General features: G+C 41.1%; 1 protein-coding gene across 3 annotated transcripts in view; it reads right to left on the reverse strand.

The window, feature by feature from the left end:
• CFAP91 (cilia and flagella associated protein 91) overlaps positions 1-12,779 on the reverse strand; it is a 75,953-nt gene that overhangs the window by 29,599 nt on the left and 33,575 nt on the right. For all 3 annotated transcript variants that reach the window (XM_081086892.1, XM_081086890.1, XM_081086891.1), the window contains exons 7-11: positions 10,930-11,107; positions 7,133-7,290; positions 5,390-5,569; positions 4,175-4,317; positions 89-205 (exon numbers count right to left, since the gene is read on the reverse strand). In XM_081086892.1, the coding sequence (XP_080943018.1) occupies positions 89-205; positions 4,175-4,317; positions 5,390-5,569; positions 7,133-7,290; positions 10,930-11,107 (776 nt within the window). The remainder of the gene's footprint in view (positions 1-88; positions 206-4,174; positions 4,318-5,389; positions 5,570-7,132; positions 7,291-10,929; positions 11,108-12,779) is intronic.

The raw sequence follows: 12,779 nt of genomic DNA on the forward strand, positions 1-12,779 counted from the left end.
TAGGCTTGTTTGTAACTCAAACTATCCTAAGAATAAATGGACAGCAATGCTAAATTTTGAATTTTAAATAGAGAAGTTTCAAACTTACAGTGGAAGTCATTTCCAAGGTTGGAGTTGGAAGCCGAGGTTGAGGTATTGGCTTTCTTTGAAGAAAGAGCAGAGGTTTCTTTGGTTCAGGAACCTTATTCTTCTTATCCAACAGTGCCTGAAAAACCAAACTACTGTCATTTCTTACCTTTATATTTTCTTCCACTACCACATCTAGGCCAAAGATATGACTATCAATCAGAAATAACCTTCTCTATGGCTATGCTAGGACAGTTTGAACAATTCCAAACCAGGGTGCTTGTATCTCCCAAAGGATGCTGTGATATTCCTAAGGATAAGTTAGCTACTGAATAAACATAGCACATATTCTATGTATATCCATTTAAATCAAATCCATCAATGTATTAAAAATAATACACCTTGACCAAGATAGTTTTGTCCCAGGTATGCAAGGATACATTATAATTTGTAAAAATAAAACTTAAAAATAACCCACCTAGCCTGGCTGGCATGGCTCAGTGGTTGAGTATTGACCTATGAACCAGGCAGTCATGATTCAATTCCCGGTCAGGGCACATGCCAGGGTTGCAGGCTTGATCCCCAGTATGGGACGTGCAGGAGGCAGTCCATCAATGATTCTCTCTCATCATTGATGTTTCTATCCCTCTCCCTTCCTCTCTGAAATCAATAAAAATGTATTTTTTTAAAAAAACACCCAGAAACTGGAGAAACCAAGATGGCGGCATAGGTAAACACCGGAAATTGCTGCTCGCACAACCACTTCAAAAATACAACTAAAAGACAAAACGGACATCATCCAGAACCACAGGAAGACTGGCCGAGTGGAAATCCTACAACTAGAAGGAAAGAGAAAAGCACACTGAGACTCAGAGGAGGTGCAGTGTGGAAGTAAAGTGCAGAGGTATGGAGGCGCGAGCGGAAAGAGCTGGCAACTGAGGACGTGGCCGTCTTTTTCAATCAGGAGGGAGACACAAGCTCCTGACTGCTCTGAACGCCAGTTCCGGGCGAGTCTCTGGGGACCCAGACTCATACAGGGAGAAACTGGACTGTCTGGCATCGGGCAGAACTTGAGGGCACTTTCTCTCAGAGGTGCTTGCAGCGATTACCTCGGAACAGTGAGAACCAGGACCTCTTAGGACAAGACTGAGGAGCAGCCATAGCTGCTTGCTCCGCCCAGTTGATTCCCCGAGACCCCGCCCCACCCAAGCTGTGTGCAGAGGCTTTTGTATATGAATGCCCTGGCCCTTTGCAATCTAAATTACCTAACTAACTGCAGCTGGGTCAGAGAGACCCAGAACATCCAATAGAAGGCCCAAGGCCCCACAGCAGCTTGCATTACTTCACAGCTGGGCCTCATCTGGGCACCTCCAAACCCTAAACAAGGAAAAGGAATCTGCAGATCTCTCCATAGCTCCTGCTGGGTAGCCTCAGGCAGAGGCTAAATTAGCACCTCCTTAGAGATCCAAGAGCCAGTGTACCCAGTGGTCAGAGTGGGACCATCCAGATTACAACTCCTCAGATCCATAAGGAACACACTCAGGGGGCAGACTCAGTGAGCACCAAAGCCCCTCTGAAGCAAGTCTTGCCCCATAAGGGTGTCTTCAGCACAGAAGTTCTCCCACCATAGACACAGCTGATTCTCACAGCCAATTGGCTTGGAGGCCAATTCCTCCCAGGGATATCTACAACAGTCAAGGCTTAACTACAACAAGACTGTGCACACAGCTCACAGAGGGTTGCACCAAGAGTGTCCACATCAGGTAATTGGGGAGGCTGAGCCACTGGGCCCTATAGGACACCTAGCACAGAAAGCCACTCTATCAACACAGGGAAGCAGCCAAAATGCGAAGACAAAGAAACAGGTCACAAATGACAGAAATGGAGGAAAGTAAACTACTGGATATAGAGTTCAAAACCACAGTTATAAGGTTTTCCAAGAATTTGTTAGAAACCGCCGATAAATTTAGTGAGACCCTTGAGGATATGAAAAAGGACCAACTAGAAATTAAGCATACACTGACTGAAATAAAAAAATATTATACAGAGATCCAACAGCAGACTAGAGGATCCCAACAATCAAGTCAAAGATTTGAAATACGAAGAAGCAAAAAACGCCCAACCGGAAGAACAAAAAGAAAAAAGAATCCAAAAATATGAAGATAGTGTAAGAAGCCTCCGGGACAACTTCAAATGTACCAACATCCAAATTATAGGGGTGCCAGAAGAAAAGAGAGAGCAAGATATTGAAAACCTATTTGAAGAAATAATGACAGAAAACTTCCCCTACCTGGTGAAAGAAATAGACTTACAAGTCCAGGAAGCGCAGAGAACCCCAAACAAAAGGAATCCAAAGAGGACCACACCAAGACACATCATAATTAAAATGCCAAGAGCAAAAGACAAGAGAGAATCTTAAAAGCAGCAAGAGAAAGACAGTCAGTTACCTACAAGGGAGTACCCATACGACTGTCAGCTGATTTCTCAATAGAAACTATGCAGGCCAGAAGGGAGTGGCAAGAAATATTCAAAGTGATGAATAGCAAGAACCTACAACCAAGATTACTTTATTCAGCAAAGCTATCATTCAGAATTGAAGGTCAGATAAAGAGCTTCACTGATAAGGAAAAGCTAAAGGAGTTCATCACCACCAAACCAGTATTATATGAAATGCTGAAAGGTATCCTTTAAGAAAAGGAAGAAGAAGAAAAAGGTAAAGATAAAAATTATGAACAACAAATACACAAGTGAATCTAAAAATCAAGTGAATAAATAATTTGATGAACAGAATAAACTGGTGAATATAATAGAATCAGGGGCATAGAAAGGGAGTGGACTGACAATTCTCGGGGGGAAAGGGGTGTGGGGGTGTGGGAAGAGACTGGACAAAAATCGTGCACCTATGGATGAGGACAGTGCGGGGGGGGGGGGGGTAAGGGCGGGGGGGGGGGGGAACGTGGTGGAGGGGAGCTATGGGGGGAAAAAATAACAACTGTAATAATCTGAATAAATATTTAATTAAAAAAAATACCCAGAAACTATAACTCTTCCTGAATACAATAATAACTTTAAAAGGAAAAGATTTTTCATAATTAGCTCAATAAATGCAGACAAAACATTTGATAAAATTCAACAGAAACACATGATTTAAAGCTTCAGTAAATTAAGAATGGAAGGGAACTTCCATACCCTCATAAGGAGTATTTAAAAAATCTTACAAAAAGTGAGAGAATAATGAACAGACTTCAGAATGGGCAAATGGAAGATGAGATAGGAAAGAAGCACATGGATATAGGTGAGTGATCGTTAAGGTCCTAATTTTTACCTGATTCTATTACTAAGACCAACTGAACAAACAAGCATGCACGGACCAGTGATAGACTAAACCAGGGGGTCTCAACGTGTGGTTCCTGCAGCATCAGCATCTCCTGAACCTTGTAAACGCCAGCACTCGAGCCCCACCATGACCCACTGAATCAGCAACTTTGGGGCTGGGACCCAGCAAGGCGTTTTAATGAGCCCTCCAGGTGGTCCTGGTGCGCGATAAAGGTTGAGCACCACTATCATATACCACAAGTTCTAACCCAAGTCTGTACACCTATCATCCAGTTAACGAAATCGAAGGCTCAGCTGGTGGATGCTGTGTAGTTGGCTGACGGGGCTGACCATCAGACTTGCTCTTTCAGTTATGTTTTAAACTAGATGAGAGAGGAGTTGAGCATGACTCCCTTTCTTCATGATGCCCTGGTAACAAATCTTAAAGGGAGAAAATGGGGCCTATTATCCTATTAAAACCATCATTCTTAACACTAGACCTTAATGTAGTGTCAAATTCATGTGCCTTCTTTTAGAGCGTAACATGGCTTCTGTAAATGGAAAGAACAACCTCCAAGAGGCTTTCCTACAAGTAGTTTAAAATGAGGGGGGAAACGCACAGCACAGCACAGACCACCTCGAGAGAGAGAAGTCTAGAGAGGGGGTGGGATGAAGGGCTGGGTGTTGAGAACTACCGGACTTTGCAGCCCAAGACAAAGTGCAATGTTTGCAGTGTAGTATTTTCTGCAAAGGTCACCCTAGAAGCATCTTGTTTCCCAGATGAGGCTTATACCTTATGAACCTCTGCCAACTCGTTCTCCAGCTTTGCCGCCCTCTTTAGAAAGCCAGCTTTGGTGGTTGTGACTTTAGGTTTTGGAGCTTTGATTCGGGGCTGTGTCACAAAATCTGGGAGACAGGACTCAAGTTCGACTAATCCTATGGGAAGGAAGCACATCTTTTTAGTATCTGGTGCTTAAAGTTAGCATTTTGAAAGCATATTGTTAATTTTATTCGTTGCTTGCCAAGTGGTCTCATTTAGAATCATTGATAAGGTGTATCTCATATAACTGAATCACCCCCAAAGTGTAAAGCAAATTTCTGTATAAATTCAAAAAAAATGAGAAATGCATTCTAAAGCGAAAAAATTGCCCTGAAAAAATAAACTCCACAATAATAACCAACAGAAAATTAATGATCATATGATACATGTCACCATTCTAAAGTGGATGTATACCAATTTATCATATTCTGCTCTGGAGATGATCAGCCAGAGCTACACATCCAATATTATGACCATCAACTCATGATCTTGGCCACGTGATGCTTCAACTTGTCAACTGAAATTTAAGTAATTTAAATAAAGGCCTCTCTTGAATGGTATCGCAGAAATAATCCTCTCCATGAATTTATCCCCTGGTTTTCCATCCCCTTGCCTACTCGTTTTCTGGCATTTCTTTTTAAAAGACTGATTTCATTATATATTTTTTTGCTTTATAAACCTGATATAAAACTTTTTTCTATTCCATTTTTGCATAACTTTGATGATTAGTAACATTCCATGTGTTTTAATGTTTAGTAGTTAATTGACTTTACCCCTTGATAAACGGTTGTATAGTGTATCTATTTATTTATGTGGGTCTTAGTAGTTTTTATTAGTTTGTATCAACTCATATTATTAATAATATTAAATATATTAATTACTTTTTCTTGCAAGTATTTTTATTTGTTGTTTAGCTTTTAATCTAAGTTATGTTTTATATATTTAACTTATATTTCTTTTTTCCCACCACTACTGAACTATGCAATCTTATATTTGTTTAGCTAGTCTGACGGTGGTGTATGTTGCTGCCAATTGAGAATCACAATAGATAATCTTAATCACTAGTATAAAAGATTTAAAGTACTGCTCATATCAAGGCATAGGAAGACCCTCCTCCTCAGGAGGTATATATATACATAAATTATGTATTTAATTTATACTGAACTTGTAATTATGTAAATTGTTTACCTTCATAGGTGTCAAGATAGTGATTTTTTACTGCAAAGTCCTCATCATTGTCTGGGAAACGACCAAGGCGAGACAGAGGTCCATAGACCTGTGATGCATAATCAGAATAGTCCTTGATGATATTTCTTCTCTCGAACTTCTCTTCTACGTTCTTTCTCTTTCCCATAAGTTTTCTGATTGCTAAAAAAAAAAAACATACCTCCATGACTATCTCCAAAATATTGTTCTGAATGATCCAAATGCAGAATAGTAAACCAGTTCTAGTTTTATTCTCAGGGAAGTTACTGAACTGAATGAATTTCATGATGGCCACTCACTACAGGGGGAAAGCCACACTAAAAACAGAAGTCTGTCATTTGTGACCCAGGCAGAAGTGATAGAGCTGAATCTGTTAGTTTCCAAATTAGAACTCATCAAAAAAATCTCTCTTTTTGTTTGTTCGTTTGTTAATCCTCACCCAAGGATATTTTTTTCCATTGATTTTTAGAGAAAGTGCAAGGGAGGGAGAGGTGGGGGGGGGGGGGGAGAGAGAGAGAGAGAGAGAGAGAGAGAGAGAGAGAGAGAGAGAGAAAGAAACATTAATGTGAAACAGACACATTGTTTGGTTGGCTCCTGCAACCAGGGTTGGGGAATGGGGGCTGAGGATCAAATCCGCAACCCAAGTATGTGCCCTTGATCTGGAATCAAACCTGAGGCTCTTGGGTGCATGGGCTGATGCTCCAACTGCTGGAAAACAGCAGCCAGGGCTCTTTTATAAAAGCATTCCAAGCTCTGAGCCAAGAAGAGATAGTCAATAAACATTTGTTAAATAAATGAAAGAAATTCAAAGTAACTGAAAAGACATGCTCAATGGAGACTAAGGTAATTAATTATTCTTTTCCTAGGAAAATAATTAAAAAGGAGAGAAGACTATAGATTTTTCAACAATCTCTGCCCATCTTGACTAACCCCAGAATAAATTAAAATATGTCAAATTCTGGAAACAATGTATGTTGACAATATCTAAATGCAGCTAGTGAAGTTAAAACCTATTTTCTCACATCAAGAAAAAATTAAAAGTTAAACTCACTAAAAATAATTTTTAAATAATTAATTTTTGTAATTGCTTTACTTTTGCTAGGAAATGACAATTTTGAATGATTTTTTAAATGTGATTATATTGCTATTATGTATATAAATTCCTAATTGGCATATATAATTGATAATATTTTTATAAGTAAATCAATTACTTAATATAGCTATAAAGTTAAGTATCATGGTAATTAATTTAAATTTTACTTTAAAATTTTTATTTAGTCATTCTTAATCTTCCATTGACTCCTCTTTTTATGTATAAAGTACAGATATACTTGTAGTACATAAACAGATATACAGTATACCTGTGTATTAAAATTTCATGGGAGGGGTGAATAGGAAAAAAGATGTCTGAATGTCTATTTTAGGAAATGATGATGAATAAAAGGTTGAGAAACAGGCCTCTGTCCAGGGAACATCTACACACACACACACACACACACACCATCAATAGCTTAACTACTTGTCAGAACATCATTACTTGATTTTCTTAGTAAGGAATTTTCCTCCACTCTTCTACTTTTGAGCAATAACTCATCTCCCATCTGCTACTTATTTAATAACACTAGGACCAAACCAGAATTATGTCATAGTTAAATCAGGTTTGATCAGAGATCCAAAGCAAAGCCACCGTTTCCATTCTCTTCATTGTTCATACTACACCATTACCTGATACATGTGTACGACGAATTTTTGCCAATTTTGCCTCCTTTGCTTCCTGCAGGTTAGACCATTGGGCATTCAAGTGCTTCGTAGTCATGTCATTGCTATTCTTGAGACGTTTCCTCAGCAGCTCTTTTAGAATTTCCAGGCGAATCTCCTGCAGTCTTCAAGCACATGACAAAACAAAGAAGCATACGGCACCGCAAACAGGTGTTCTACCAGAAAGGGAGCACCTGTCATCAACAGGGTCTCCTCTTTAAACTGGTATCATAGTCACATATTTTAAAAAGACCACCTTAGCAAAAGTGTGACAAATGGTGGTCTGGGAGTGACAGCTCAATGGTGAGCATATAATGGGAATATATATATATATATGGGTGCAGTTCTGAAGGACAAAGAAGTGTGCCAGATGGATGGGGCAAAATCAGGGTTCTCTCGGCAGATGGGCCTAAGTGAACAAGAAGCTCATGCAGGGTTCCAGGTCGACTGGCTGCTAGAGGGCTGCGTGACGAGAGTGAAGAGAAGATGAGGGTGTGGCATGCTATCCTAAGTAGTTAATGTGAAAATGCCAGTGTCTGCACCTCCAGGTACTTGGTCAACCTTTGCTACCTTTACCTTGTTCTCCTGGAGTTACCTTGCTCGTGTGCATACAGCCACATACAAATGACTTTAAAATCCTTACCTCCAGCCCAGACCTTTCTGAGCCAGAATTTCTGTCAAATCTCTAGCTATTCTTGTCACTTCAAAAACCCACTCATTTTGTTCCCCCAGAAATCTACCCATTCTCTTACATCATTTTCCCTCCTCTAGGGATCCCACCTCTAAAACGCTTCTTGCCTCCATTCCCTAGCTCGCATTCGTGTCATCTCTCCTAACTCCGACTCTTGTTGCCAGTTCAGTCTTTCCCTGTTCAATCCTTGTTTCACAGAGCTAGCAAGACTTTCCTTCCTATAACAGAGATTTAGACATTTCACTCCTGCTTCAAAACTCATACAGTAATTTATCCAGTTATTCATTTGCCAAGTACTTATTAAGTGCTCACCATGTGCCAGGCAAACAATGATGAGCCAGACAAAGCACCTTCTCAGAAGAAGCACTTTCTAGAGGAGTGGGCATATAAACCAGCATTTACCACACAAGGAGATAAACCCCAGGCCGGAAGAATGAAGAGATTTCTGTGGGAGAAGAGACATAGCACCACGTCTAGCTATTCCTGGTTACTGGGGGGAGGGGGGAGGAGTGGGCAGTGGGCAAGGCTTCCTTAGAGGACTTCCTTAACTGCAGTCTGGAGGACAGGCAAGGACTAAGATCTGCCACACTGACAAGGGAAAGGTGAGGCCTCCGCAGAGGGAGCTAAAGGTCTGACTCAGAAGGACTCAAGACAGAGCTAACGTGTCATAGATGGGGCTTCTCACAGTGAATATGGAGGTGAGGGTGGGGAAGCAGGGACAAGTGAATATGGAGGGAGATTTTTAAAAGTAAGCCACACACCAACGGTCACCTTTCATCTAGAGTTAGAAATCCTAGGTTCAAGTCTCAACTTCATCACTTGCCTCAATGTCTTCAGTCACAAAATGGACAAAATAATGGTATCTATCCCATTAGGCTGTTGTGAGCATTAAATGAGTTACAGTATACAACGTGCTGGAACAGCAGTTCTCAAACTTGAACATGCATCCGATAATCTGGAGGGCTTGCTCTGGCACAGACTGCTGCTCCCCACCCTGATTCAGTGTGGGGGGGATAGGCTGAGAATCTGTATTTTAACAAGTTTCCAGATCATGCTGATGCTGCTGGTCTATGGACCACATGTTCAGAATTATTGACTTGGAACTTGGTTCCAGCACATAATAAGCACTCTATAAGTGAGCTATGCTCTGTGAAATCGTCATCATCATCATCGTCGCTGATATTGCTGTCCACCTGATGGCTACTTACTCATCCTTCAACACCCAGCTCAGGGGCTACCTCCGCTCCGTAGTTTCCCCCAATCTCCACCCACCTCAGACAGAACTGATGGTTTTCTCACCTGGGTCCCGCTGGCACTGTGTATAGAGAGGAGCACATCACCTAATGGGCCCTGCTGGAGAGTTGTTGGTCTGAAGGTCTTTTGCTCCACCCTTGACCACCGCCCCTCCCCACTCCAGTGGATCATGAGGAACGCTGCCAGGGCATAGCAATTTCCTATTATTCCTGTTTCCCCAGCTCACAGCACAGAGCCTGGCACAGAGGAAAGGTGCAAAACATGTTTATTAAAATTACCCTAAGTTTAACGAAAGTACTCTCTTTCTTAGGTGATGTCTTCATTCTAGCCAGATATATTTTTAATATTTTTAATGTCCTTCTGACAAGAATATAGCTCTCCAGCCCAGCTGGTGTGGCAAAAATGGTTGAGCGTCGACCTATGAACAAAAGGTCATGATTCAATTCACAGTAAGGGCACATGTCCAGGCAGGGTGCATGCAGGAAGCAGCCAATCAATGATTCTCTCTCATCATTGATGTTTCTATCTTTCTCTCCTTCTCCATTCCTCACTGAAATCAATAAATATATAGATATATTTAAAATAATATAGCTCTCCAAATTGCAGCAATAAATTTACATTTCTGCATACAGAATTGGGTATTTACTACCTATTTTGCTCCAAATACTATTTTCTATTAAATTGCAAGTTTTTAACAAAACATCACATTGTCCTGCTTCAGGGTGAATCAGAAGGTGCAAAAAGATAAACATATTTTGAATTCAGAACCACACTGAGTTTCAGGGTCTCTTGGTCCCTAACTCTCTTACATGTGAGCATGTGTCCGGGGCTTTGGTAGCATTGCTACAAGTAATAAAGTACCTCATTACAGCCTGAAAAAAGAACAATCTTGGTGGAGGTTCCCTCTTTTTCTTTCTTCCTAAGGAGTTGTTATCCTACATATTCTAGGGACAACCTCATTCACTGAAAATATATCAGTTAAAATGATTGGAAACTTAACCATATCACCTCAGTATATTGTCACTTATGTGCTGTGAGCTCATCTCTTAATTGAAGAATTTCACAATTTGGCTTTTACATAGAAAATGCCCCATTAGCTCTCTCTGGAACCCACGGAGTTCTGCCTGTGAATCGGTACTAGGGGGATAAGAAACAGGATCAGCTAGGAGGCTGTTTGACGGATATGAGGAGGGCCAAGACCTAGGGGAGTGGCACGGGAATGAACTGAAAGGGACAGTTTGAAAGGCATTAGGCGAAAGTCAGTGGGGTTCTGTGATAGCCTAGATTAGAGACTAAAGGGAAAAGGGAGAGGAGAAGCAGAGGTGCCTGAGGAATTGCTCCGAGCTGGTTCCATGCTGCCTTGCACACACAGAGGCCACTGCGCCTTTTTATATCAGTGGAGAGAAAACGGTAGAGCTATTGTTCTGGAAGGACCAGAAACCCAATTTCCTGTCTACATAGGTTGAGGATTACTTTTAAACCTGACACATTTGGAAAAATGCTTTATAGGTAAAAAGTGTTAACATTACTCCCATCAGCGTAAGAGCCATCGTCTGGGGGATCAAGAACCTACCTTTCTTTTTTTTTTTTTTTTTAAATATATATTTTATTGATTTTTTACAGAGAGGAAGGGAGAGGGATAGAGACCTAGAAACACCGATGAGAGAGAAACAACGATCAGCCACCTCCTGCACACCCCCAACTGGGAATGTGCCCGCAACCAAGGTACATGCCCCTGGCCGGAACCGAACCCGGGACCCCTCAGTCCACAGGCCGACGCTCTATCCACTGAGCCAAACCGGTTAGGGCAAGAACCTACCTTTCAATCTCCTGCTCTCGGAAGGCCCACTCCTTCCTCTCCATCTCATTCATCATCTTCCTCCTCTTCTCAAAGTGGGAGGTGTCAGTCAGAGGCGGGAGAGTGGCTTCCCAGGCACGCTTCTCCCGGGCACGTTCTATCATCTCCACCTCAGCTTGTCCTGCCGGGAGACCTCGACCTGGAGGTGAAGCAAAAACACTTTAGAAACACATGGACAAATTCATGTACCTGCCAGTATTTCATTTACTCCCTTTCAGCTCCTGTCCTCTCTACATTTAAGGTTACATTGGGATGTAGTATTAGGGAACACCCTCAACCTTCTGGCCCTTTAAATACAGTTTCTCATGTTGTGACCCAACCATAAAATTATTTTCGTTGCTACTTCATAACTGTAATATTGCTACTGTTATGAATAATAATGTAAATATCTGATATGCAGGATGGTCTTAGGTGACCCCTGTGAAAGGGTCGTTTGACTGCCAAAGGGGTCGCGACCCACAGGTTGAGAACCGCTGCTCTAGATGTACCTCCCAGCTGTGCCCTGCACTGCTTCTTGTTAGTAAGTCAGCCAGAAGAAATTTTAGGTGCATATAAGATACCAGAAAATATTTGAAAAATATTATGTGGCTACTGAACAATCATATCTTGATATGCCCTGTATTAGACAAATCTATTTTTTTTAAATACAAAGAAATATCAAAGTAATTTACAGAAAGTCACAATGTATATGTTTCTCCATAAATGCTTTGCACCTGTTTTTGTTTTTATTTTTTAAAGCATTTGCATTTTTTTATTGTCTACAATTTTACATATGTCTCCTTTTTCCCCAACTGACACCCTCCCAGTCATTCCCACCCCCGGCAAGCCCCCCACCGCCCCAGTGTCTGTGTCCATTGGTGATGCTAATATGCATGCATACAAGTCCTTTGGTTGCTCTCTAACCCACCCCCTCCCCTGCCATTTGTCTCTGGATCTATTCTTGTTCATCAAATTATGTTGATCATTATATCCCATGTGATAAATATCACATGATCTCACTCATTATATCTCGGAAGGCCCACTCCTTCCTCTCCATCTCATTCATCATCTTCCTTGGAGAGGAAGGAGTGGGCCTTCCGAGATATATGAGTGAGATCATGTGATATTTATCTTTCTCCAACTGGCTTATTTTTATTTTTTAAGTATTTGCACTTTTTTAAAACATAATTTTAATGATTCAGAGAGGAAGGGAGAAGGAGAGACAGAAACTTCGATGGCGAGAGAGAATTATTGATTGGTTGCCTCCTGCACGCCCCCTACTGGGGATCGAGCCCGCAACCTGGACATGTGCCCTTGACCAGAATCAAACCCAGGACCTTTCAGTCTGAGGTACGATGCTCTATCCACTGAGCCAAACCGGCTAGGGCTGCACCTGTATTTATTAAGTGATTTCTTAGGTATTTTGTTATTTGTTGCTATTAAAAATATTATTTTTTCAATATTTCTAATTAGATATTGTTAACATATAGGAAGGCTACTGCGGTTTGTATGTTGATTTCATAATCAACTATCCTGTTGACCTCAAGTTCTTAATTCTAAAAATTTGTTATTTCATTTGATTTTTTTAAATGAGCACATCATCTGCAGATAAAGATAGTTTTGCTTCTTTGTAATACTCATATCTCACTTCTTTTCTTTTCTCTTACTGCACTGACTCAGTATTTTTCAACCGAGGTACTATTGCTGCCACATTGGATAATCATTTGTTGCACGGGACTGCCCCATACAGGACAGGATGTTTAGTATTATTACAGCCTCCCACCCAACTACATCCATGTGCTAAATGCCAGGAGCACTTGTTAGTCATTATC

This window comes from Myotis nattereri (assembly GCF_964212035.1).
Source record: "Myotis nattereri genome assembly, chromosome: 3".
In the NCBI taxonomy this organism is placed as follows: domain Eukaryota; kingdom Metazoa; phylum Chordata; class Mammalia; order Chiroptera; family Vespertilionidae; genus Myotis; species Myotis nattereri.